This window comes from Tripterygium wilfordii, chromosome 1 (genome assembly GCF_013401445.1).
Source record: "Tripterygium wilfordii isolate XIE 37 chromosome 1, ASM1340144v1, whole genome shotgun sequence".
NCBI classification, from domain to species: domain Eukaryota; kingdom Viridiplantae; phylum Streptophyta; class Magnoliopsida; order Celastrales; family Celastraceae; genus Tripterygium; species Tripterygium wilfordii.
The window spans coordinates 1587076-1612678 of record NC_052232.1 but is presented as its reverse complement, the minus strand read 5'-3'; the positions used below and the strand labels follow the sequence as shown (position 1 = coordinate 1612678).

At 37.5% G+C, this 25603-nt stretch overlaps 4 protein-coding genes and 1 long non-coding RNA gene across 8 annotated transcripts; 3 read left to right on the top strand and 2 right to left on the bottom strand.

Moving 5' to 3' along the window:
* Nucleotides 1-3518: 3518 nt before the first annotated feature.
* Nucleotides 3519-6030, bottom strand: LOC120002407 (pentatricopeptide repeat-containing protein At5g18950; the record flags this gene model as incomplete). The annotated part of the gene is made up of 3 exons (XM_038851172.1): nucleotides 3519-5445; nucleotides 5629-5714; nucleotides 5896-6030. Coding segments are annotated over 3 exons (2031 nt in total), but the record flags the coding sequence as incomplete, so codon positions are not given.
* On the top strand, nucleotides 5964-8050 carry LOC120000378 (holotricin-3-like). 4 transcript variants are annotated; one of them, XR_005468612.1, is made up of 3 exons: nucleotides 5964-6212; nucleotides 7288-7730; nucleotides 7911-8050. XR_005468612.1 is itself a non-coding variant. In XM_038848448.1 (2 exons), the coding sequence occupies exons 1-2, from the start codon at nucleotides 6112-6114 to the stop codon at nucleotides 7670-7672; spliced, it is 486 nt and encodes a 161-aa protein (XP_038704376.1). In that variant the 5' UTR covers nucleotides 5964-6111; the 3' UTR covers nucleotides 7673-7866. The 4 variants fall into 4 exon arrangements, 1 of the variants encoding a protein (XP_038704376.1); XR_005468611.1 differs by having other exon boundaries at nucleotides 7880-8021; XR_005468614.1 differs by having other exon boundaries at nucleotides 7868-7996.
* Nucleotides 7868-8969, bottom strand: LOC120000370 (membrane protein PM19L). Its single transcript, XM_038848435.1, has 4 exons — nucleotides 8765-8969; nucleotides 8447-8666; nucleotides 8305-8350; nucleotides 7868-8071 (listed from the first exon to the last, which is right to left on the bottom strand). Exons 1-4 carry the CDS (start codon nucleotides 8889-8891, stop codon nucleotides 7946-7948), a joined length of 519 nt encoding a protein of 172 aa, XP_038704363.1. The 5' UTR covers nucleotides 8892-8969; the 3' UTR covers nucleotides 7868-7945.
* Nucleotides 8970-12892: 3923 nt separating this feature from the next.
* LOC120001254 lies at nucleotides 12893-23754 on the top strand. The gene is made up of 14 exons (XM_038849492.1): nucleotides 12893-13197; nucleotides 14288-14369; nucleotides 14618-14721; nucleotides 15474-15600; nucleotides 15983-16077; nucleotides 17586-17709; nucleotides 18662-18742; nucleotides 19725-19823; nucleotides 20508-20666; nucleotides 20761-20821; nucleotides 20931-21001; nucleotides 21464-21508; nucleotides 21940-22116; nucleotides 22908-23754. Exons 1-14 carry the CDS (start codon nucleotides 13160-13162, stop codon nucleotides 23394-23396), a joined length of 1752 nt encoding a protein of 583 aa, XP_038705420.1. The 5' UTR covers nucleotides 12893-13159; the 3' UTR covers nucleotides 23397-23754.
* A 551-nt stretch (nucleotides 23755-24305) lies between these two features.
* LOC120001678 lies at nucleotides 24306-24901 on the top strand. The gene is made up of 2 exons (XR_005469021.1): nucleotides 24306-24569; nucleotides 24738-24901. It is a non-coding gene; the product is annotated as an uncharacterized LOC120001678 (long non-coding RNA).
* The last annotated feature ends 702 nt before the right edge of the window (nucleotides 24902-25603 follow it).

Below are 25603 nucleotides of genomic sequence, written 5' to 3'. Positions count from 1 at the left end.
ATATGACCTGGAATTTAGTCGTTAGTTGTTTGATGGCTACACGTAAAGACATGGGATGTGGTGGTTTGTAAGCCGTTCACATCAGAGGTATAAAAATCCTTTTTTTTTCCTTCTTCATCACCAACTCATATTAATGTCTCCCTTGGTCCTCTCTATATTTTTAGGTTCGGTAGCGGTAGAAGATTAAAAATGTTGACATAAAACAAAACCTTTTCACTGTCCCAAAGTAATCTCTCTATCTATATATGTAATACACAATAATATATATATATATATATACACACACCACTAGAATGTATAATACAATAGAGTGGTCCCCTTGAGAAATAAAGAAAGTCCACTCATCACGTGACATGAAAATCCACATTCTCTGGAAGACAAACTTCATGCGAAAATCATAGTGTCGACTGCATGCGTACCTTTTTCACGTTGTAAATGTAAGTAAGAAGATGATGATGATTCCTCTCTCTGTGTTTTTTTTTTATCAGTTTCAGACAAGGAATGCACAATTACCGGTGTTAAATTATCAAAATGGCAGTTGTGGTACATTGACAATCTGGGTTTTTGTTCTAATAACCTTTTGTGAATGTCAGGTTGTGAATTAATAGAATATATAAAGCAGAGTTGACCAACTCTAATTATTCATAAACAACTGTAATTATTCTTAATTAAACTCACTTGTTTGCGTTTTTTGGCTTTGTTTAGGGAGTTATGGTCCTTGACAAATATGTACAGCAAGCTGGCTCTGGTGGTCAGTCACGGTTTTTGATTTCTTGCTGATATATATATATATATGTATGTATATGTTTGTTCAGGGAACTTTCTCATGTAACAATACAAACAGATAATTCCATATTCTGTGTCATCTAGGCTCACCCAAGCCATTAGTTGAAATGACAAAGATGATATATATCACACTGGTGACCATAGTTCGAATCCTCCCTCTCCCGTTTAAATAAAAAAAAATTCATCCTAATATTCCATCATAATTAAGAGCATCAAATCAAATGAAAAGTGTAAAGCAAGAACACTTGATTACCTGCAATACACGTCGGTCTATACAGCGCAGAAGCTGCCTATGTCAATGGAGCAGAAAATTAAGGGTAAAAATTTCCGAAGGGGATGATGCTAGAGAGATGTCCAAAAGTTCGTCACAAGCTGGAAGCTGCCTATGCAATGGAGAAGAAAATTAAGGGTAAAAATTCCCGTAGGGGATGATGCTAGAGAGATGCCCAAAAGTTCGTCACAAGCTGTTTAACTTCTTTTTTTTGTTGTGGTGGAAACCCCCACTCATTATCCTTTGGGTGCACATTGAATAAGTTTATCGGGTATGTACACGTACAATAGTATACAAACCATGCAACTACGCAAGTAGTCAGGCTTATGGAGATATCCCGAGAAGATTGAACCCTGATGGGAGAGCATGACTAATATATTTAACAATCGACACAATAACCAAGCTACTAAAATGCTACCCAAAAGAAAGTAACTGGTAATGGATTGGTTTCATCAATGCTACCCAAAAGAATGTAATTGGTAACAGATTGGTTTCATCAAGTTGTCCTTGTATTTGTCGCTACTCTTTTTCGCTTAATCTCAACAAGAGCTGCCAGAGCCATTGTTATCATTGACAGGACTAGACCAATCCCAATTCTTTGCAGATGAGAGACTCCCATCTCGGATTTGGTAACTCTCCAAGCAAATGGGATGATGGGATGATCGTAAATTGGTGCTAAGATCATGATAAAGAGTACTGGAAATACAAGGAGTGAAGCTGGTGGGACTTTCAGGGAGCCGAGCCGGAGGTTAGGCTCCATGGTAGCAGCCTGTTGGACTGAAAATGTCTAACAGAAATTGCAGAACAAGGTCAGAATATTAAAACAATGAAATCAATTAATTGTTCATCTGCTGAGAAAACGAAACATAATGCCTGAACAAAGCTATATATGCAAAAGTATGACAAAATAGAAAGGAAGCATATCAACTATACACATGACAAAGCAATTAATGGTTTCTAAGCTCAGAAAAGCCAACAGTAATGCCAAAACAGAAGCACACAAGCAACAGCGGGGGAAAAAAAATAGACCACCTCAACTAAGAGCAACACACAAAGCCGATCAAATTAACCTGTAGCAAATGCAAGAGAACATAAAAAGAAAACACATTACATAGGAGGCCCCTGACAAAGAAGTACATGCAGCACAGAAACTGACACTATCAAATTCAGCTCATCCACATACCTCCACAGAATCTCCTCCGCTAAGAGCAACACACAAAGCCAATGAAATTAACTAGCTTTTACCATCCAATGATGGAGAAAAATCATACATTTCAAAAATGGAAAAACAAAAATGTGGTCAGACGTTACACCTCCCAAACCATTAATCTAAATTTTAGACTCTACTATCCTAAACTAATTGCGTAGTCCCTGGATCCCTTGAAATTTGGACAGGATGAGGATCCATGATACTCCAACTTGAGAGGTGTAGGTATGGTTGAATCTTGTTACTCATGTTTCAGCTATATCCATCAATCAATTGGTATTGGAGTAGGTGCTGTGATCAAAGACGCATTGATCTATTCTTCTGAGGCTAATAAACATTGACAAAGAACATGCTGTGATCAAGCATCTCAAAATCAATTTATGGGCATGTAGAAATCAGTATCGTGTTATTTCTAAAGGATTCTTCTTTGAGATGGCTGGTTTTGCTCCCTATGACACAAGCAAAAGAATCATGAATTTCTTTTCTTTCCCTTGAGAATTTTGTTATGAACTTCTGTGCAGAACTTATGGCCAAAGAGAGATCCCCAGATGTTGTCCAAGTTCTTTGTCAAATGTCAAGGGAAAGTGCTGGGATGGAAATGCAGAAAAATGTCCTGAAATGGATAAAGTGGTAAGAATGTTAGAAGCTATTGATACAAGCAAAGGAGGAGGGATGATATCTGACGACCAGTCCCCAGGTTGTTTCTGCTTCGCTCCAGCTTGTGGGGACCCCGAATTTACTAATCTACTTCATTTCATTTGTATGTTCGAGTCAACGATGTTATCGCTTATCTGAAGCAAAAATTTATTCAATGCAACACTAACTGGTAACAGGCTACTACTACTTGGCTGCCTGCAACCTGAACATGGGGATATCAGCAGGGCTTATTCTCACTGTATAGTGATTTCTTGTGATGCACTAATCTCCTTATATTCACACAACCCAAGCAACACCCAGTTTAAGCTGCAGCAAAGTTTCTATTTTCATCCTGAATAACTAACATAAGCAGTTCGCAACCTCAACTTGTAAAGCTCCAGTTCTTTTTCTCCATCAGAAGATGCATTTACATACAAGATGAACTCTGCTGAAAATACCAACTCTCAAATGTAGTTTATTCAATTAGGTAAACAATAAATCCAGTGGACAAGGCTTTCACTGACTTGAACATGCAATCTCTAGACTGTAATGAAGCAACTCTAACACCCTAAATATATAAGTAAGGATCAAACAAATCAAAAATCACATTCACTTTAATTATCAAAATAAATGTTCATTCATGAAAGAACAGTTGATATATATTGTCAACTTTATTAAAGGGGAAAAAAAAGGTGTCAAAGTTGCAAAGAATAAATTAGTACCTCTGATTAATAATTAATTTCTCCCTAGGATTTCCTCCACACACCTTTCAACAAAATTGGGGTTCTCTTTGCAAAGTCTAGTGACCAAATGATGACATAAGCCAGGCCGGAGTGCATAACCATTCCTAAACATAAAATCTAAAACAAGTAGAGTATCATCCAACTTGTCGCTTTGCGACAAACATCCAACGAGTTTCTCAAAAGTCTTTTTTTGTGGTTTGAGTTTACGCTTCAGCATCTCTATTAACCATTCCATTCCCTCCGTGACATTACCTTGCTCATAAAAACCAATAACTATGTGATCATAAGTATAGACTGATGGTTGCAGATCTCTATTTTGCATATCCTGCAACAATCTTTTTGCTTCTTGCAAGTCTCCCACTTGACATAAGTATCTAATAAGGGGAGTGTAAGAGAATGTCGATGGCCGCAAACCTTGTGCAAGGAGTTCTTCAAACAGTTTTTGACTCTCTTCAATTTTCCCCTCCTTGCAAAAGCATTTAATCAGATAATTATATGTCTTTACATCACGAACAATACCCTTTTTGGACATTTCTTCAAATAAGCCATAAGCCACCTTGGTTTTTCCATGCAAACAGAATCCAGATATCATCGTGTTATAACTCACCGTGGTTTCTCCAAAACCTTGATTACACATTTCCTTGTGCAATTTACAGGCTTCTAAGAAATTACCCATCTTAAAAAAACCATGAATCAATGCATTATAGGTGTATTCGTTCGGAGTAATACCCTTAGTAATCATTTCAAACCAAAGCTTCCTGGCATCCCCAAAACATCCCATTTCACAAAGGCCATGAATCATTGTCGTATACATGACCCTATTAGGAGCATAGCCTCTATCTTTAAGATCATTAAAGACACATAACGCCTCAAGCCGCTTTCTTTTCTTGCACAGCCCATTGATTACCTCCTGATAAGAAAATATATCTGGATAACAATTCCTTGCAATCATTGTATGGAGAAGTTCAGACACTGCTGTAAGGTTGTTTTTCTTACAAAACCCAGATATTAATTTGTTGAAAGCAACATTTCCGGGGTCTAACCCATCTTCCAAAACCTGTCTAAGAAGCTCATAACCTTTCAAAAGTTCGTCATTACAACAACAGGCCTGAATAAGATACCCAACAGTCTCTGCATCAACGTCTGCTACAATACCAGAGGCCACCATCTCCTGATATAGCTGCCACAAAATATCAGTCCTCCCAGCCATAAGACAACCCCGAAAACCTGATTTGCATGTTTTTATGGATGCAGAAACTCCGGCCTCCTTCAACCTTAAATACACATTAAACCCTTCCTCAACCAATCCACCCTCAAAAAGACACCTAACATAAGCCTCAAAAGAACCTGGCTCAGGGATAAAACCTGTATCATCAAGAAAACTTTTGGCAGCACTGCATGCCATAGCCTCCACAAGTGCATCAAAGAGCACAGTACAAGACCCTTTGTCAGGTACAAACCCGTAACAGGAGTGCAGCCACTGAAAAAACTGAAGTGAGAAAAGCACATTTTTTTGGTGCTTTAATAGCTCATGAAAGAATCCGGTATCAGCAAAATTGAAGGAAGGAAAATCAGAGAGGATAGTTTGCTCCCATCTGGGTCTTGTTCGCGTGATCTTAGAAACCTCTCTAGCCACATCAATGAAGCTTTGTTGTCCATCATTTAGGTGCTCCGGATTTCGATTTGGTTTCAGTTCTTGGCCTTTTTTGGATTCTTCGGTAATATTTCTGATTTGGGAGTTCGGAATTTGGCTAAAGGAGCGAGGGTTTTGGCGAAGAAAAGTTGCAATTGAAGATTGAGCTCTGCCCATGAAGGATTGAAGGATTATATGAATGCCTATCTACTTCATGCACCTAAAAATAGATGCTTTAACATTAACAGAATAAATACGAAACCAAAACCTGAAAGAACTCAAAGTAATTTAAGATACAAAGCTCGATGCAGAATCTCGAGGAGGAAATTGAAAAGCAGCAGTTTTGCATTACCTGAGGGCTTCTCTCTGTTGTGTATCGTCGCGAGTCAACAGTAACTTGGACCCAATTGAAGAAGAGTCCCTCTGGAAAAAATTCTCCTATAAATGACAAACAACAAGTATCACAACATAAATCACCAACTTTCACAGACCGAAATCCCCAACATTCCAATATAATGTCAGTAAACTTAAATCCCCAAAGAAATTGATGTTCATAACCTAACATTCAATTCCGAAATCCCAGAACCAAGTTAATCAGTGGTAAAGAATTCTTGCATACCTTTACACAGACCGAAATCCCCCGAATAAAGATTGTTGCTTCGTCCAGCTGGGTCAAGCGGAGAGCCGTTTCGTCGGTTCGTGCAAGAGAGGTTCGTGTGAGGCTGTTCCGCGGTGAAAGACAGAGAAGGTTCGGTCATTCGTGAAAGAGAGAAGATTAATTTTTTTTTTTGGAGATCAGATCTGAGCCGTTTATTTAATCCGACGGCTGTGAAGCATGTCCTCATTAATGCATGAAATCCTATTAATAGCAACGTTCACAAGCTTTTTTAGAGTCGGCAACTTCTCTGTGCAGCAACCCTTGATCTCCAAGTTCAGGTTAGTATTCTATGCAGTCAGGGTTTTTCCCTTTTTTTACTCTGTGTATATATTATATGTACACATATATTATTTCTTGAAATGTATGTTCATGGCTTCTGTTCAATCAATTTTAAACTGCTTCTCGATCGGTGGTTTTTTAACTCATCAAAATCCAATCTTCTTTTTTTTCTCGAGGAAACCCAATAAACAAGTTTTTGCACGTAATATGTGACAGAACCACCTCTATTTTCTATTCAATTTCTGTTGGGTGTTTGAATTAAAGGCTAACTATTTGGATTGTTTCTAGGGTTTACGCTTGTTTCAAATCTGTAGTCATGAATTATTATTTTATTACAGTTACTGAATTGTTTATAGTTTATAGTTAGTGGGTTGTTTTTATTTGTTTTGAGATCTTTCTTTTCTTGGTTGAAGCAGTACTATTGAATTGAGGCATCCCAGATTGAAATTATACCCTTTTCTCTTACCAAATTGGATATCTGCTCCTCAGATTTCTTTCATCTTCCATCTGATTTCTGATTTCGCTATATATCTTCAATCTCAAGTTCTAGATTTTAACCTTAATTAATTAGTACAGTCATCCTACATCACTGTATCAGGTTATGTAATTCCTACTTAAAGTTCTTTGGGATTTTTACTGATACTCTATATCATTTGCTGCATATCTACATGCTTTGCGCTTTTTGATCCCACAATCCTTGCAGGAGCATTGTGAACTAGAATTGTGTTTTTTTTTTTTTTTTTTTTTTACTTTTTGCTAGTGCATCTTTTGTCAATTACTGTAGAATATGTAATATGTAGTCCTACTTAGGTGGATATTCTAAGGAAAAAATTCTTCACAGGTTGGCAAAAGAAAACAAATGGTTGTGCATTCTCATTGCTTAACTTGATTATTTAATTTTTGTCAATTACTGTAGAATAGGTAATATGTAGTCCTACTTAGCTTAGGTGGGTATTCTAAGCAAAAAATTCTGAGTCACGGCTTGGCAAAAGAAAACAAAGTTCCTATTGTTAGAATGCTACTTAATTGACTTGGTGTTATGGTGTTTTGTCTTTGTGTTCATTTCACACTCAGTACATTTGAGGACCAAATGAAGCTTCCCTTGGCACCTAAGCTTGTTGCTCTGCTCGTCATTTTGGCATTGATGTTTTCCTTAGTTACTGCCATTGGTGGCGGTGGTGGAGGCAGAGGAGGTGGCCGTGGTGGAGGCAGAGGAGGTGGCGGTGGAGGCAGAGGTGGCGGCGGTGGAGGTAGAGGTGGTGGTGGTAGCAGAGATAAAGGTGGAAGAAGAACAAGCCCAGGAGGTAGAACTTGCTATTATTCTGGTTGTACAGTCCTGCCTGCAGGTGCAGCCGGAGGTCATCATCGCAATGCATCTTCCCCGTCCTATCCGTTGCTTTGCTCCAGCCTCTGTATGGCATTCCTTTTGTTATTGCTTCATGCCATGCTTCAAAGTTGATTTCTCTCCTAGAAGATGAAACCGCTAGAGTAGAAGACAGGTTTTGTTCCACATATAGGTAATAGGATCTTCATTACTAGTCTCTATGAGATCTCTTAGTGTTGAGCCTTATTGTTCAGTGAAGAGATTTTGTAGAAAAATAACGAAAACTTATTTTATATATTTTGAATCATGAAGAAAACTTATTATTATCAGCTGCAATTCAAGGTACATTAACACAAATTGAAATGAAGAACAGCAAAACAAGCGGCGTGAATCGAGTTGAGAGGAAGCTCAAGATCTTGGCCCCGGAAGCCTCTGCTGTGCATCTGCAATGGCGTCTCCAACACCAGCATGAATTGCACCTGTGCCTATCATATGTGTTGCACCTGCAATTATCGTCACAACTTCCAGAGTGCGCTGCAATGCCATCACAGAAATAATTTCATGTTCGGACAATATCAGATATTTAAGAAATATTTACATTTTCGGGTGAGTTGAAAGCGGACAAGATTTTTGTATTTAAACCCTGACCTGGTTTTAAAGCGAATAAGATTTATGATTTTGGACATAATCCGAGTCGGATAATTTAGTCATATGAACTGGATAGAGTTTTGTCACCTTTGTATACAATGCAGGAAAGTGGGACTTACCAAATTTGAATCTCTGTAGCCTAGATTGATCTCTTTACATGCAAATCTGCAATCACAACAAGTGAATGAACATTATATTATGCTGTGGGACTGAAAGTTATGTCAATTGAAGGGGATGATGAGAGAGTAGCAGATTATGCACCCCATAGCGAGCAGAGTGAGCGACCAACTCATCATTGAAGAGGCAGCTACGGCATATATGCCGGAAATATCCCATTGCTTAACATGTTGTAGTCCGATAAGCGAGGTTCCCATGCCTACAACACCAGCAAGGAGGGAGAAGATGACGAAGAATCCAGTCGCCATGTTCCCGAAGGGGAAGTATATTGGAAATATTTGAAGCGGGACGGATAAACCCGATGCTGCAATCACAGTTCACAGATAAGAAATGTTGATATGAGTAAAAACTGCTTAAAGAGCTCAACTACCCAATACAGATTTTATGAACTATCTGCATTACCTGATTCGCGAGATCTTTGGATCCCATGATTCACAGCCCATGCAGCAATTATGGTTATGATGGTGTAAAGACCAAGATTGAGCAATAAGATGAGAAAGGCTGTTGTTTGTTTGGTGCCAGAAGCCATGGCTAATAATGCTAAGAAACAGATAGGCAAATGATCTGAAATGGGTTACCTTCACTGATATTGGGAAAGAATTATATATATATATATACATACATGGGTGCAGACATATGTTTGCTTTTCTGTATGTTCTTTGCTTTTTCAATACAAAAGGGGGTTTCTTCAGTTCAAAGAAAGTACTTTAGTTTCTTCTATTGTTTTGCTTGCCTTGTACAAGGGGAAGGAATCCAACTGAAGACGATGAAGTGGGAGCTTGTTTTTCTACATATCTGTCTAAGTAATCACTTTTTGGCAAGAATAAAAACTTTTCCTGCTGTCCAAACAAAGGAAGAATAAAGTTTCATCTTTTGTTTGTTCCAGGTTCCTCTTGTTATACTTTGGTGTGGATACAATGTTAGAAAATCCACCACAAACAATACAAATCAATATTGTCCACTTTAGGTCTAAGCCTCTACGACTTTATTCTTCTGAGTAGTCACCTATGATATTTAAGACTAAAAAGGACATTGATTGTGTGAGAGTGACTGAATCTTTGCTTACAAAGCACTCGGTTGGATTAACAATGAGGGGAAACTAGTTTGAGAGAATCTAGAAAACTCTAAATAATTTCTCATTCATGGAACTTATGTCCCACATGCAGGTGAATTTTGAAGTTCAAACTGACAGTCTTGTTTTGTTTAGTAAACAATATATGGAGTTTTCAAATGTCAACATGGCAGGAGAAATAGATAATAAAAATTCTTACCCTACAAGTCCATGATAAAGAGCCTAAACAGATCATTTTGTAAGCCTACTCTCTTACCATGGCCAGGTCTTTAGTTTAAACTTCAAACCCTGAAGAACATCCTATCTGAATGACCAAAATGTCTTCTGATTCGATCATGAGAAAAACTATATGCTTAAGGCTTGCCCGTTTGAGGTGTTCAGGGGTGTTGGGCTCTCAACCCTTGACCGTTTCAGACGTTCGGGATTGTTGGGACAAAACCTCTCTATAAGGTTATATATATAAATCTCTAACACCTCTCAATCCCTCCCAACTCAACACCTCCCAACCAATACCCCTGAACACCTCAAACAGGCAAGCCCTTAGTATATTGATCGATGCTTTCAAGCCAACAAAGAAAGTAGACTACAGGAACCCTATACAGTAACAATCCACACTACAGATTGGAATATACCTACCACCTCAGATACGAGCAAAAGATTGAATTTTTGGCAAACCCACATTGTTATCTGTAAGGGACTTACGTATGAACCGCCTGAGAATGCCTTAGAACAGCAACCAGAATGTGGGTCTTGCAGGACCGGCTTTGATTGGGAAAAAAAAGAGAGAGAGGCCAAGGGAGGTAGTAGAGGGTTGTTTCTCTCTCAACCCCTTGCACTCCCAACTCCTCGCTCCGACCTTCATAGAGTAATGGGTATACTGAGAGCCGGTAATTATGACATGGGCATGGATTAAGTTTAGGACTAAATCCTGACCCTTTGATCTGGCCTGCCATGATAATAACTAGGGTTTTACCTGGTGTTTAAGCAATTTTGATTGCATCAAACATGTTTGAGTTGGGTAATGTTTGGTAGTGAGTGGTGCATTTTTAAAGTTTTCCAATCAAGCAATCACCAAGTCAGTAGTGTTTGAGAATGGCTGGTGCGGAGATGATGACATTTTTCATTTGCACTTTTGGGACCTGTACTGATATGGAGTCTTTGTAATGAATACACATGTTGAAATGCCCTGTTTTAATCTATAATTTAGAGGCTGAGAATTTATTTTTTTAGAATCATATGCCATGATAAAGTTTACGGGATTAACTCTTACAAAAAAAAAATAGAAAAGTGGTATTAAGTTCAACTCTCACGTCTAACAAATTTCTTTGAAGCCACCTCGTCTAACAAATTTCTTTGAAGCCACCTCGTGGGTCAAACGCCTTGTAATTGTATGGTGCGTGTGGGACAAGATGACTCATATAGTCGAGGTTTCTCATGTAGGATGAAGTTCAATATGACCACGTCTTGGATGAGTTCCCCGTTAAAAAAAGGTAGGTTGCATTTGTCTCATGATCAATTAGGACTTTCTAAAATTGCTTGCAAGCTCTAAAATGGGGCAAGTTATAATCAAAGCTCTAATTCAATAGGTTCATAAACGAATCAAGAATGAGGTAAGTCTTAATAGAGTTATCCTTAATAGCTCATGACCGGTCTCGTTGCTTGACCCTTTGAACAAATACCTATAAGATCTTGACTTGCTCCCCCGCCGTCGTAGTCAAATAAGAATAAATAAAAGACTCGCGGGATTGACATGAGGGGATATGGATGACTATATTTCTTGGAACGAACTCTAGGCGAATAAGAAATGCATGGATACAAGTTATGCTTTAAAAGGAAACATCAGCATCCAAGGGCCCTTTGGCCCCTAGTTAGGTAGCATAAGACATGGTGGTGGATCCACTTGGTACTTTGTAGGCTTTATGGGAGAAGAAAACCCATAACTTGTTAAGGAAGGTATTGGGTCCTTATCTTCTTTTTTTTATGTACACAATACTTTTATTCAAAGTAAAGCACTCTTGGAATCATGACCTAAACGTTCTAATTACCTTTTACCATACCACTTGGAGAGCCATCTCCATTAGCATCCACTAAATTTGAGTATTTTCAACTCATCTTGGTCTAACATGCATGGACTAACCAAACTCATCAACATACAACACAATATTGTTTTTAAAGAAATGGTCAAGGGTTTTGGTTTTAGCATATGGTTAAAGGCGGCCTAAAATGCTACAAAAATATAGAAGTTAGTTCTTTAATCTCCAAGTGGAGAGTACTTCCTTAAAATAAAATATCCTAGTGAATTAGATGTTAAATAATGACTCAGATTAAAATTATTATCTAGTATCTACAAACTATGAGGAAAGGGGCTGTTAAAAGTCAACATTGAATGCTCTGGTGTTTTCTAGATAGCTCTTGGCTTTTGTAGAATTATGTAGTGGCCATTTTATGTAGAATGGTCTACAAGTCTCCAAACATTTATTGTAACCGACTTAGAATGGTCTATTTAAGTGGTGTGTGAGTTGTGAGCTGGGTAGAGAAAAAATTGATGAATACTAAGGGACATTGAGCATAGTATTGTCTCTTTTATTTAGATTGTTTCTTCTTCATTTATATTCGACAGGGGCGTGGTCACTAGTTGTTCATTACTGTCAGTATGGACGGGGGGTGTGGGGGCGAAGCCCTCCTTGGTATGGTACGATATTACTGATGTAGGTTGGTTATTTTTTGTATGGGAGTATAATTGTATTTTCAGGTACCTAGGTAGCTGGTATATAAGGGTTGAAAACTCTAACCGTATATACTAAGGAATTTCCTATATTGAAAACAGCTACAAACTTCAAGGACCTATGCACGTTGTCGAACCTTGTAAATCCTGTGTTCTTCGTCTCTCTTAATTTCTCCTTTTCGATTGTTTCTCTATATTGTTTTATAATCTGTGATTGTCTATGAGAAACCTGTTTTGCAACATCAGACGTTTAAATTTCTTTTATAATGAGACAATCACGTGCCTTTTTAACTCCACGTACATTTATGATTCTCATTTATCCCTAATCTTATGTGACATGTGTGATACTCATTAATTATAAATAAATATATAGAGCCAACTTAATATTTAACACTCCACATGAATCGAGAATAAAACGATGATCATAAATTAATTGGAGGATCTCAAATATTTTCCTCAGGGGTAGGTGTCTTTTTCCAAAGAGGGGACTAAATGTTTTTCCCCCAAATTTCAAGAGTGCAAAATGTATTTTACCCTATCAATAATGATGGACTCATAAGAATTGGGCCCAATCCCAACTGGATCCCACTAATCCACAGGCCCAACCCTAGCAAGCACACACGTGCCAGGACACTGACCTGAGCATTCGCACGTGGCAAGAGCCAGAGAGGCCCAGGGTCCCAGACAGAGGCATCGGTTAGGGAACAAAAAATTCGTTCATTTTGTTGTTGTTTGGAAGCAAACCAACATAAATCGGAAATTACAACTTCAACCACCGAAGCCCGGTTCTTTTTTCGTCTTCTTCTACTACTCCTGCTTTGTTTCTCAGAGTAAATCATCTCCGCATACAGAGGATCTTCTTCTATTGTCTCCTTCAATTGCTTGTTTCTTCTGGGTCGCAGTATAATTATTATATACGATACGATTTGTATATATGATTTGTATGAAGAAAATAGGGAGGGAAACAGATCAAAGTAGTTAATATCGTCGTGAATTGGGTATGGAGCAGCTTGTCAACTTTATTATACGTCCTCCCAGGTGAGATTTTAACGATTCAACCTCTGGGTACTTTCCTTTTTTGTATTTTGAAGTTTTATCTTTTCCTTAAACTGCTTCATGGGTTTTCTATGATTGTTCTGTTTGGTGACTGGGAAACGGTGGGAAAGGGAATTTGGTGTTTTTGTTTATGTTCAAACCCTTCTATCAATTAAGCCTACTTTGAAGGTTACTAGCGGATCATGAGATCTGGAATTTAAGATTGTTTTCAGGTGCCTCTGTAAGCGACGAGGTGTTATTTTAACTACGCTGGGTTTAAATATTATTAATTGGAGGGTTTTTTTTTTTCCTTTATTGTATTCAGAAATTTGGAATATTATGATTCAATTTTGATAAATTTCTATACCGTTGATGGTCTGCAAAGTATTGCTCGTATGATTTGCTAAAGTTTTGAATCCATCCTGGAGATCTTATTTTATTTTTTCAACATAAGCTGTTTAGTGAAAATTGTTTGATTTCATCAAATTCATCAAAAGTGTTGATGATGGATCAAGGAAATTTATCACTAGTTTTAATACGCGTGTAGCATCTCTTCCTCTCTCTCTGAAAGGATGGTGAAGATGTGTTTCTATTTGGTGGTTGAGTACTGAACTTCGAAGGAAGGTTTGATAGGATGGCAGTGAGGTTTACGTCTCTTTTCCTAGTTGAATTTGTTTGTACTTTTTTGTATTTTTCATGCAATGGTAAAGATGTAGATGGTGAATTGAAGACGGTCCCTTAAATCGGTAGTTGATCTGGTACAGTGAAAGCAATAATTACCGTCATATTCAGAATTTTGTAAAAATTTCTGAATCTGTTGTCCATTGTGTTGCACAGCTACAAGTTCATATTTAACCTTTGAATATGATAAATCTATTTAAAGCCTTTTTTTTATTATTTATTTTTGATAAAATTGTAGTTGGTTTATATTAATGTTAGGAATTATGATCTCATTAATCAATTTGAAATTTGTGTTGTAAGAATGATGAATGTGAAGTTACCCAAAGTCCTATTAAAGTACATTGGTGATGATTTAAAGGACTATTTCTTAGTTGGTTTGAGAGATGATCGATCATCCATGTTTGTACTGCAGAGCTGAATATGACCCAAAACATGATTTGTTGGACCAAGAGTTTACACTGAAAGGAAAGTGGTACCAAAGGAAGGATCTGGAGGTAAGATTTTGAATCCCATTCACTTTTTCGCTCAGAAAATTTATGCACAAACCTTTTTGTTATAAGTAATTTGTAGAAACAATGGTGCTAATCTGTCATGAAAATCTCCTGTAACTCATGCAACCATGGTAGTGGATTGCCAATTTGGTTATGCTCACCCTTCAAGGGTGATATTTTCTTTATCCTTGCACAGCCTTATATTCCCTTGGAGACCACGCTTATATACATGGAGTTTAAACATTATACAGGTTAAAAACAGCCGTGGAGATGTTCTTCGTTGTAGCCATTACGTGCCTATCATTAATCCCGAAGGAAAGGCTCTGCCTTGTGTGATATACTGCCATGGCAACAGGTAACTGGATATTTTTGAGTAAGCAGAGTCAATATTGTTGTTTTATATAGATTCTCTGCTCGTGTAGATGTCAAGATTTCTTTTACTTTGATGCGATCAGTTATAAAATTAGAACATCAATTTTTTTTTATCATATGGTGTTCTAACTGCCAAACATTTTTTTCTTTTGGTTCATGATTTTTTTCCCTTTAGTTGGTGATAAATGGTATCTCAGGAAGTGGGTGTTGTCGATTCTGATCAGTTGTATAGGAATAAATGATTTACCTTACCAATGAAATAATTGTGATGCTTTCCCCCTCCTTTCTTGGCTGTTAACAACCCTTACACCCCTCATATTTCGCTTTCCGATATTTTTTGCATATTTATTTTTTTACATCTGTAGTTATCATCTTATACGATTAGGCTATAATCTTCACCAGTAATTTAATGGTAAGAGTAAAGGTGGCTAAGAATGATTTGATTTCTTCCAGAAGCATGCAATTATTCATCTCTTTCTCATATCCTGAACACCGATAAATTTCGTGGAAGGTATTGAGGGAATCCAATTGGTTGTATCGCTGTTTGTTACTTTAGGTAAAGAAGGATCTTGCAGCTGACTTCCTCTCCTGAGTGAAAAGTAGTACCAAAAAAGAAATAAATAGAAATGAATTATGATGGAGATATGCATTAAGGGGTTATATCTAACTTCATATTACCTTCCAATGTTATTATTTTTGTAAGATAACTGACTGGCGATAACTTGATTTTTGCAGTGGTTGCAGGGCTGACGGTAGTGAAGCAGCCATTATATTGCTGCCTTCAAACATCACGGTTTTTACTCTTGATTTCTCGGGCTCTGGACTCTCTGGTGGGGAGCATGTCACGTTAGGATGGAATGAAGTAAGTGTTACCTCCAGAGTCTTTTTTTTGGGGACAATGAAGCTGTCTGATGATGTGTATTAAGTAAACTTGTCATCATTACCATAAATACCATCAACAAAGCCTTTATCCAAAACAACGTTGGGGTCAGCCACATGAATCGATATCAGAAATTCAGAATAGTGAGAATCTGTTACATGAATTCTCCTTGGCCCTTCCTTCCTATCAAAAGCTACCCTTTAGAGTAGTCGCAATGAGTCCATGCCCTTAAGTATCACTTCCATCCACATCTTTAAGAAACTTGTGACTCGTCAAATTAAGCATGATGCTTTTTGTCGCCTGAGTTTGTTGATTTCGTGATGGTATATTGTACTCTTCAATAAACATCTTTGCTGTTTTGCAGAAAGATGATTTGAGGGCTGTGGTTGATTATTTGCGGGCAGATGGCAATGTCTCTCTTATTGGTTTATGGGGTCGCTCAATGGGCGCTGTCACGAGGTTCTCTTTGTGAACTTGCTGGCTTCCTTTAAGCTTGCATGAAGTTGTAAATAGAAGCCCCTTTATTTTGTTTTTTGATGTTGTCTGAGTTCATTGCTCATCAAAGGGGTTATTAAAACTACCGTTCGCTAATATCATTACTCTTATGCTTGGAATCAAATGACAACCAATTATCTGGTTGAATGATATCTGATCTTAATGAGATGACTTATTCTTTGAAAACCTTAACTACTGGAATTGTTGTATTCAGTATTTCAGTTTCTGGTAGGTTTTTTACATTAATCAGAGAATTTTAGATTAGCATGAATTGTGTCATTTAGAGTTCAGCGAATTGTCTTTTATGTCTCTGTTTTTTTTTTTGGTTTCTGATATCTGAGAACTTCTATTGCTGTAGCCATGCCAAATTGTTTGGGATGAGGTTTTGATGGTTATGATAAGTATCCGAGTTAACGGATGCATCTGAAGTTTGTGTAATGTATAGAAGTATTATGTTATGGGAATAAGAAAAAGGAAAAACATGAAAGGAAATAAAAAATTAGATCATAATAAGTAAACTGTATGAGAGTCCTACTGGACTAGGGAAATCCTTGGCTTTGTCACCCCCTTGCCTTGAGCCTCTAAATCATTCATAAATAGAGACTTTTATTTGTAACGTACTCTATTTATTGATATCCTTCCTCTCCAGCAGGAAAGCACTTCTGCTTCCGAGGAAGCATAACCTAATTTGAAAATTTAGGGCAGTGGACCACAATCCTCATCAAACTAAAATTGTAAGTGTGAATTATCGAGTTTTGTCATGTAGAGTTCTTAGAAAAGTTTTTCCTTTCTCAAAAAAGTATGTCGGATCCTTCAGTCCCCCCTCCATCCCTTTTTATTATCATGCTTTCTGCTCTTCCTGTTCTCTGGGCGTGTTTCTTTTTCATATTTTCCTTGTAAATTATAGTAACGACCAAATCTCGAGCCTTTTTTTGTCTCCATATGTCTGTCATTTTTTGGATGTAGAAGGGCTTTTGTTTTTTTTCCTTATTTTGAACTTGGTGACATGAGGCTTGTCTCTGTGCACGAAATTCAAACATAATATCTGAGCCGACTTTAATGAATGAGACCTGGAGTGTCTGTCAATTATACCGTGCAGCTGGAAGATAGTCCAAAACATTGAATTATAAGTTGATGACCAATGTAAGGTGTTAGCTGAAAACTTGACATAAAGCGAATTTAGATTTCAAATATGCATGGTTCTACGGATGAATTAAATGGGCTCTGTAGTGAAGTCCCCAAAGAAGGTGCTTCTTGGAAGAAAGTAAAGTGGTCTAACTTCAAACTGATCACGATTTGTCAAGTATTGACAATGATGAAATTCTTAACATTTGAATGAACTATGGTCTTTTGTACTTTCATATGTTGTACCTTTGTCGTTTTCCTGACTGGTAAGTTTATGTTTTTGTGAGGACTGGCTGCAGGAATTTACTGTTTATCTCCAATAACAATAATATTTTTGTCTTCCACAGCTTAATGTATGGGGCTGAAGATCCTTCAATTGCTGGAATGGTACTTGATAGTCCCTTTTCTGATTTAGTTGACCTAATGATGGAACTTGTAGATACCTACAAAGTGCGATTGCCCAAGTTTACTGTAAGTAAATTTAGCTACTAAAATTTTTGACTTTTGCATCTTCATTTGCTCATTGGCCTTTAAACATGACCATTTTAAACAGCATGAACATTAAGAAGATAAACGGTACAGAGTTTGGTGTGATGAAAAGTTACTCCTACAATGACTTTATATGAATAATTGACATTGACTGTTACTTTCATTAGAAAAGTGTCACTGAGTGTTAGCAATTGATAATGAGATACAAGTATACAATGAAAGATGTTTCCTTTACTTTATGTCAAACAAGCCCCTCCCCCATAGGGAAAAAAAGAAGGGAAAATGAGAATAAAAATAGTAAAATACCCATGCTGTAACTTTGATAGGTTTATCGTGGGGTCTAAATGTAATGAGGCTAAGGCTGCAAGTGAACCATTCAAGTTATATTCAAGTGGCTCAACACAAGCTCAAATTTCAGCCCTCCCTAGCCTGAGCTCAAGGTTATGGTTGTTTGGAGATATATGGGCACCAGCCACTGGGTATTTGGCTTTTAGATTGCATGGGACACTTGTAATGTACAGCCGTGTTTTACAGCTGTGGATTTTTGCTAGGGTTAATACAGGATGATGCTAAAATGACTATTGCACAATCTGAGTTCCCTAAACCTAAACCCTAAACCTGTGTTTTTTTGTTGTATTTTAGAGTTACTGATACAACCACCCCACATCTGTCCCTATATGAGCCTGGTTTATTTTGTCTTATGCTCCTTTATTGTCATTAATAAGTTGAATGTCTTATTAAATGGTTAATTAGGGCAGATCCTGATCATCCATTTAATTGGTTTTTGGGTTTATTGCTAATGATCTTTTGCTTGTGAGCTTGTGTGTGGCATAGATGCCAAACTCAAATTAGGAATGTATAACTTGACCCAACCTCAATTCAAGCTTGATACTTCACATGTTTAGCCAATCACATATGCTGTTGCTTGTTTCAGGTAAAATTTGCAATCCAATACATGCGAAAAGCTATTCAGAAAAAGGCAAAATTTGACATAACGGACTTGAATGCTGTTAAGGTAAGTCCTAGCATCTATTTATATATATGTAGAATATACACGTTCCGAATTTGTTATCTTCATGAGAAGTTCATTAAATAAACTTTGGATTCTACTGAGAAATTTTCTGGCTGATCTAAATGTCGGTTATCTGGCGGCCATCTCCATAGTTACCTTACTTGGTTAGAGTATAAGACTTTAAATATATATCTTAGATTTCTTTAATCGTTATCAATATCCAATTTAATTCAGTTTACTTTGGACTGTATACCGTTCATATGAAATATGCTTTTCTTGGTGCATGACTAACTTGATAAACATTGTTCACAAATAAAACCTAAAAATCATTCAAAATATGATCTAAATAAAACAATATATAATTAAGATTAAAAGACCTGTGGCACATTCATTGGCAAGAAACAGGAGGCACTGACAGCACAGCAAATGTTATCCTTCCTAGCTTGCAGAATTCCTGGAAGCATGGATCTTGTAGTACTTATTCCTGTTGTTTATCACATGCAATATGTAAAACCTTAAATTTTCTGATATGGACCTTCTAAGGAGTGCCCGATAACCGGTAGAAGCAACAGACCAACTTTAAAGTAATTGATTTGGTCGTGAACAAATTATTTTGCTTGCCTTCCTGTGGTTTCCTGGTTCTGTTACTAGAAAGACATATTCTTCAGTTCTTTAGGCTGCATGCAACTTGATCTAATGCTTCTTCTAGTTACCATTAGTCTCTACTGATCACTGGCTTTCAGGCATGAGGTCTGACAGATAAAGGCACCTGATTAAAGGGACACATGTTGGTAGAGAAACAGATTTGTAATATTTTTTTTTTAAAAATCACTGATTAAGTTGTGACATGAATTTCCATCGATGATCTTTTATGGCATCGATATTTTTATTTTTAATTTTATTACTGTTTGCCGTTCTATTAAAAGTAAATCCTCCTTTAAAAAAAGGGTATTGAAAGTAAATCCATTGCTATTTCTTATTATAGGTGGCAAAGTCTTGCTTTGTTCCAGTGTTATTGGGGCATGCCATTGATGATGATTTTATACGCCCTCATCACTCAGATCGAGTATTTGAGGCTTATATGGTAAGTCTTTTCACATGCGGTTGAACATATGAAATATTAATGTAAAAAAAATTATGGAATGCATACATAATGTTTGATCCCACCTTTATTCTCTCCAAAGTTTCTTTAATAGTAGGAATTCGAGTTTCGTTAGACAAATGTAAATTTGGAAAGAGCGCAATTCTAGGATATTTCAGGACAAAGAGTGCTCGATTGGGGTTTTTTTGGATAGTTGGCTCTCTGAACTCAAGCTTTGTTTGAGTGGTTCTTGTTCTAATATTTTTGCAAACCTTAATCCTTGATCTGTTTGTTCTGTGGGTTGCACCACCTTGGTGCTGTTAATAAAATTTTTTCTTTCAAAAAAAATGTGGTAGGTTCGAACCACTGCCCTCAACCCTTGGTTTCTTTGGATGGCCTCTGGATAGTTTTGATTAACTTCTTGTCAACAATTTCTTGATTATGATTTCGGAAAACTCAAATGATTTTTTTATATGAAGATTCTGATGGAAAGTTCTGTGTTGGAGAAACACTTGTTGAATCTTATTTCTACTGATTTTGATTAAGAAAATATTTTCAAGTAAATAAAAAACATGTAAAGCTCTTGTACTCAAAGTTGTGGTTAGAAGCTCCTCCAACTTGTTGCTGTCTGCCGTCAGGAATTTCTTGCATTTTATTACACTTTTTTTTAATTCATGTACACCACAGGGGGACAAGAATATCATCAAATTTGAGGGAGATCATAACTCCCCACGCCCACAGTTCTACTTTGATTCCATAAATATTTTTTTCCACAATATTCTGCAACCTCCTGAGGATGAGGTGGGAGGTTCATTTTTTGAGACGATGGATGATTACTTTGGTAAGGTAAACTTCATCTGTGTTTTGTCCTTGAGTTTGTTAGATATGCGAGACTTTCACATCCATGTATCTTCAGCTTCTTGAATGTTCCAACCTTCAGGGCAGTTGGAGTACTATCCGTGAGGTAGGCTTTGATGCAGGTTCTTCGGCTGCATTTAGAGGCACGACTCTTGTACCTTACATATCTATCTTTGTACTTTAATTTCAATCAGATTCTCCTTTCTTGGAGCTCTTTTGTTGATTTCCAAATTCATTTATTGATATTTACAGCAACACCAACAAGCAGCACAGCAGATGCCATTAAACAAGTTCGTTCAAGGAGGCCGATGAGTCGGATGGAGGTTAGTTGTTGCTTAGTTTCTTTCTTGGTTGTCAAAATATCATACTGCATAAATTGTTGTGCTGAAAACCGGTTTTATCATCATCAAAGCCTTTACTCCATACACTTTTGAGGTAGGCTGTTTGAAATTTGAATCTATATGAGAAATGGCGAGAATTCATTTCATGAATTCTTCTTTGTTATTTGTTCCTATCAAAAGCTACATCCTCAACTAGTCCTATAGAGTCTCCATGTTCTTTCTCGTTACTTTTATCCATTCAGGAAATTAATTAATTAATTTCGAATAGTAGTATATTCAACTCCTGTCAAGAGATTAATTATGTAATAAACTGAAAAACTACCATTGCATTACAAGGCCCCTGAAGTGGTCTACTGGTCTGCAGAACCAGGTCCACTTTAGTGATTTGAAAGTTGCTAATTATACTTCTGAGGCTTTCTATTCATTGTTTCCAACTCTTTGCAGGTTCCTGCTGATATCCCATCTAAAGATGATCAATCTGGAGCTGAGGTATGTTCTTGCCCTTTTAGTGTTTGACTCTTTTTCAATCATGGCATGCCTTTCTTAACCTTGTCCCTTCTTGTGATATGGAAATGAAATCATTTGGATGGATCTCTTTAATTATATCTGAGAATTTTCAACAACTTGTCAGTCTCTTATCCATAGATTGATAGAAAATACTAGGTACACTGTCACAATAATCATCTGGTCCACTCAACAGCATATGGTCCCTACGTGCTCTCATTGCCCCTATTCTGTCTTTTTCTCTCCACCTTGAAACGCTCACAAAAGAACTTATCATCCTAATTAGTAGATATTTCACACCCTCCAAGTACAATTAGCATCCAGGAATGTCGGGATGACCTACTTCTCATGTATCTTGGAAATAAATCCAAAGAGGAGTCGAAAATTCACTCACATTGGATGAAATTTCACTGCAGGATGGAGAAACTGATGATGAGCATTGCCCGTCATCATCCAATATGATCAGTTTTGAATTGTCTAATGGTGATCCCTTTGGCCCACATGTTCCTAACACAATGAATGATGATCAGTATGTGGAATATCAGCTTGATGACTTGACGGGTTTTCCTTGCAGCGCGGAGGAGGAAGAAAGGGTAAGTTATTGCCTTGCCATTTCATATCTTCATATGTCCATAATAATTTTAATCATCTTATCAACTTATTAAATTGTACATGTGCCAACCATGTGGTTGGAAATTTTTTGATATTAACAGTACTGGAAGAATTGTTGGAGTAGAAAGTAAAAGGATAATCCTGGGAGTTTTGTAGAGAATAGATATTAATTTATTTTTGAACAAACTGAGTCTCTACGCTATGTCCGTGTAACATGAACACATGAAAATCATTTTCTGATATTCATACGTGTATGTTTACCAAAATATTAACAAATACAAATGATTCAGAAAAAATGTTTTTAACATTATAAGGAAGAGGAAGAATCCACCAAACATATTTTCCTACACTGAACTTGGATAGAAGAGTCCGGTCTACAATATGGAATCTCATTGGCATCAATTGGGTAGTCAAAATAATTTAGCTTCAGAGATTACAGCCTTGGTAGTTACTTCATAGAGATAAGGCAAAAGGAGATGTCCTACACAGTATATCAACCATCGCACGTTTACTAATTTGGTTAGAGAGAAACAACTTAATCTTCTCTGACAAGGAAACCGACCTAAAACTTTTTATAGAGCAGGTTTTGGCTTTCTAGAATTTGTAACAACATTCTATAGCCTTGTGATACTTGATGTTTTTCTTTTCCTAGGCTTATGTAACTGTTCTTTTTGTATCTTTCTCCTTTGGATTTCATGCTCTTCACGGCCTGAATAAATATTTTTTTCTGCATTGAAAAAAACATAGCATTTCACCTGTCAAATTGTTTCAGATGTTAATGGAAGCAGTACTCGAGTCATTAAAGGACTTGGATATGTCACTTCCCGAAGACCAACCAGCTGGTGTTAGCACTGATTTTCTCAAGTCTTCTCGAATGGATAATTTTGATACTTCTACTCCAAGAATTCATGGTCCCCTAAAGTCAGATTCCACTTCAACTTCAATGGACCGTTTTGGTCCTTTGAATACAGAAACTTCTTCTAGTTCAGCAATTAAGAGTGGCAATTTGGCACCCCAGCAACCATCCCCAGATACAAGTGTTTCCTCTGCCGTGCCTGTACATGACACACCACCATCCACAATTGTTAGGGAAAGCACCGGGAGCTCTTCTCGTAGTGATACCTCAGCTAGCATCCAGAGCTCATCAGATGCAGATGTGTCTGGTGAAACAAAAGCCACGGTGACAGTAGTACGAAGCCCAAACAACCGTATTATGGATGGTTTGAGGCGTCGTTGGGATTTAAACTTCTTCCGTCGTTGACATTGAGAATGCAGTTCTTCCTCTTTCTTTTCCCCCCTGGCCTTTTTACGGTTCCGTGTTGTATTATTTTGTAAGTAGGATAGTTAGGGATTATAGCTTTGAGATTATTATTGATCAGAAAGAAAAAGAAAAGAAGATTGAAGAGTAGAAATAGAAGGTTGTCAATGTGTCTGAAGATGATTTTGTTGGTTTTCACTTGACCAGAAATGCATTAAATTTACCACATGTTTTGGGAGAAAATGATGTAATATATCCTTCTTTGGTATCCTGTTAGATGATCGGCGGCCGACGGAGATGAATATGATTCTTTTTTTCTTTGAAAATTGACAATGAGCAAATTCCAAATGTAACGTTTTCATGGCTCTTTGGATGCCAGAAAATGGCTGGATGTCTTTCTGGGTTTTCCTTGATTTGTAGAGGTACGAGATAAGTTCCCAATTTGCCTATCATGCAGTCATGCTTATCATGCATTTTCAGTGCTCTTTGGAATTAATTTTTTTTGAATGTTGGGTGTTAAAATAAAATTGTTAGATATGTATAAATGACGTAAAATGATTTCAAGTTAAATTATTAGGTTGAATGATAGAGTAATTAATCGTGACATGATATCGAAGCAAGAGGATCTTGTGTTTAAATTTTAGCTTTCGCAATTTAAACTCAGATTGTTCAATTGCACTTGTTCGGCCGTTTGATTGCTCGATGTAAATGTGAGGAGAGTGTTAGAACTTAGAATATGTATGTAGTTCCTCTTTAACACTTTCAAAAATCTCAATCCTTGAGAATCACAAGCTCAGATGATATTCACGTGTGTGATATCTCAGTCTCGAGTTTGAGCATTCTCATTCCCTTCCCCTCTATTCAACCAAAATCTCAATCCTTTTTGACTTCAAGTGTGAGTGAACCAAAGAGAGAGACAAACATATGCCCAAGCATTTTGAGCTTGTTGGCCCATGATCATAAAGTCTAAGTTCTCTATTACTCTGTTCTCAGTATGCGGAAGTACTACGCTAGGCATAAACAGAGGATTGATCTTTGCAAATTAGTTGTTTCTGCTAAACCCTGCTTCAACATCTTCGCTAGCCATGGTACTGCCACCACTAGTTGCCTCACTTTGCGGCAGTAACAGTGCCAATTCATGGTCATGGAATGGCTTTTGTATGTCCCTGGAACCATGTACGGATTCATTCGCTTTAGATCTTTTTTCTGTTGTCATGATTGTTGATTTCTTATCGCCATGAAGTTCGATTATTATTGCTCTCAATTTTAATTTTCAAATGCATTTTGGGCCAAAGTGTTGTATGAGACTACTAAGGGAAAAATATGCTTGTGTTGATTATCCAGGACATACAGACTGTGTGGCAGTAAAGCTATGACAAGTATGTTCGTCTTTCCAGTTCCTGCATAGAAGAACAATTTTCAGGTTATTTCTTTTGCTATAAGGAGTCTACTCCTTTTGATTGTTTTAATTTGTTAATGTCCAAGATATGGTTTGCTCTTGATGTGTATCTCTTGTTCTCTGTGTGTGGATGGAATTATTAATTTTTGGTGGAGAATATTTGCACTCCCCATTTTCCCATTCACACCCCCCTTCCCCCAACCACCAAACTTGCCCCTTTGCCATCCCGAGTTTTTGGCAGGTGAACTCCAGTCGGGCATCTCGGTGTCAGTTCCGGTCGGCCAAGAGTTGGGTCGGGTTCGTCTTTGGCCGGTGAACTCGTTGGTGGTGGTGGTTCGCCGTTTCGTCGTCGGATTCAACCGGATCGGAGCTTTTTCTTCACTATGGCCGCGAGCTTCCAAGGACAATTCCGGAGGCTACAGGCGACGGTTTGAGGCGAGGTTGGTTGGGTTATGCTCATGAAGGTCAAGGGAAGCTTTTCGGTATGTCAGTGGCCGAAAACGGTGGCCAGAATAAGCATGGCAGTGGTGGCCGGTGTTGGTGAGCATGAGAGGAGAGAGATTTGGGGTGTGAATGAGTTTGTTAAGGGTGTGTTTGGTGGTTGGGGGAAGGGGGTGTGAATGGGAAAATGGGAGTGCAAATAGTTCCCACCTAATTTTTTCTGTGCCTAAATAGAAGAAATGCTCAATCCAAGGAGTATGAGCCGCCAGCTCGTCTGGCTTTAGGTTTTGTTGAATTCATTGAGTAGAATATATGATAGGAGACAAAGGATTTGCTTGAAAGATGTAATTGAGGTTAAAGGATAATACTG

Bases quoted from the DNA above. Each gene is read 5' to 3' on its own strand.
- LOC120000378 (XM_038848448.1), top strand. From the start codon at position 6,112: ATGTCCTCATTAATGCATGAAATCCTATTAATAGCAACGTTCACAAGC. The intron at 6,213-7,287 runs GTTAGTATTCTA...TTTCACACTCAG, and splicing joins CCCTTGATCTCCAAGTTCAG to TACATTTGAGGACCAAATGA.
- LOC120000370 (XM_038848435.1), bottom strand. From the start codon at position 8,891: ATGGCTTCTGGCACCAAACAAACAACAGCCTTTCTCATCTTATTGCTC. The intron at 8,351-8,446 runs GTGCATAATCTG...TTGTGATTGCAG, and splicing joins CTCACTCTGCTCGCTATGGG to ATTTGCATGTAAAGAGATCA. The intron at 8,072-8,304 runs GTAAGTCCCACT...ATGGCATTGCAG, and splicing joins GCTACAGAGATTCAAATTTG to CGCACTCTGGAAGTTGTGAC.
- LOC120001254 (XM_038849492.1), top strand. From the start codon at position 13,160: ATGGAGCAGCTTGTCAACTTTATTATACGTCCTCCCAG. The intron at 13,198-14,287 runs GTGAGATTTTAA...TTTGTACTGCAG, and splicing joins TTTATTATACGTCCTCCCAG to AGCTGAATATGACCCAAAAC. The intron at 17,710-18,661 runs GTAAGTAAATTT...TGCTTGTTTCAG, and splicing joins TGCGATTGCCCAAGTTTACT to GTAAAATTTGCAATCCAATA.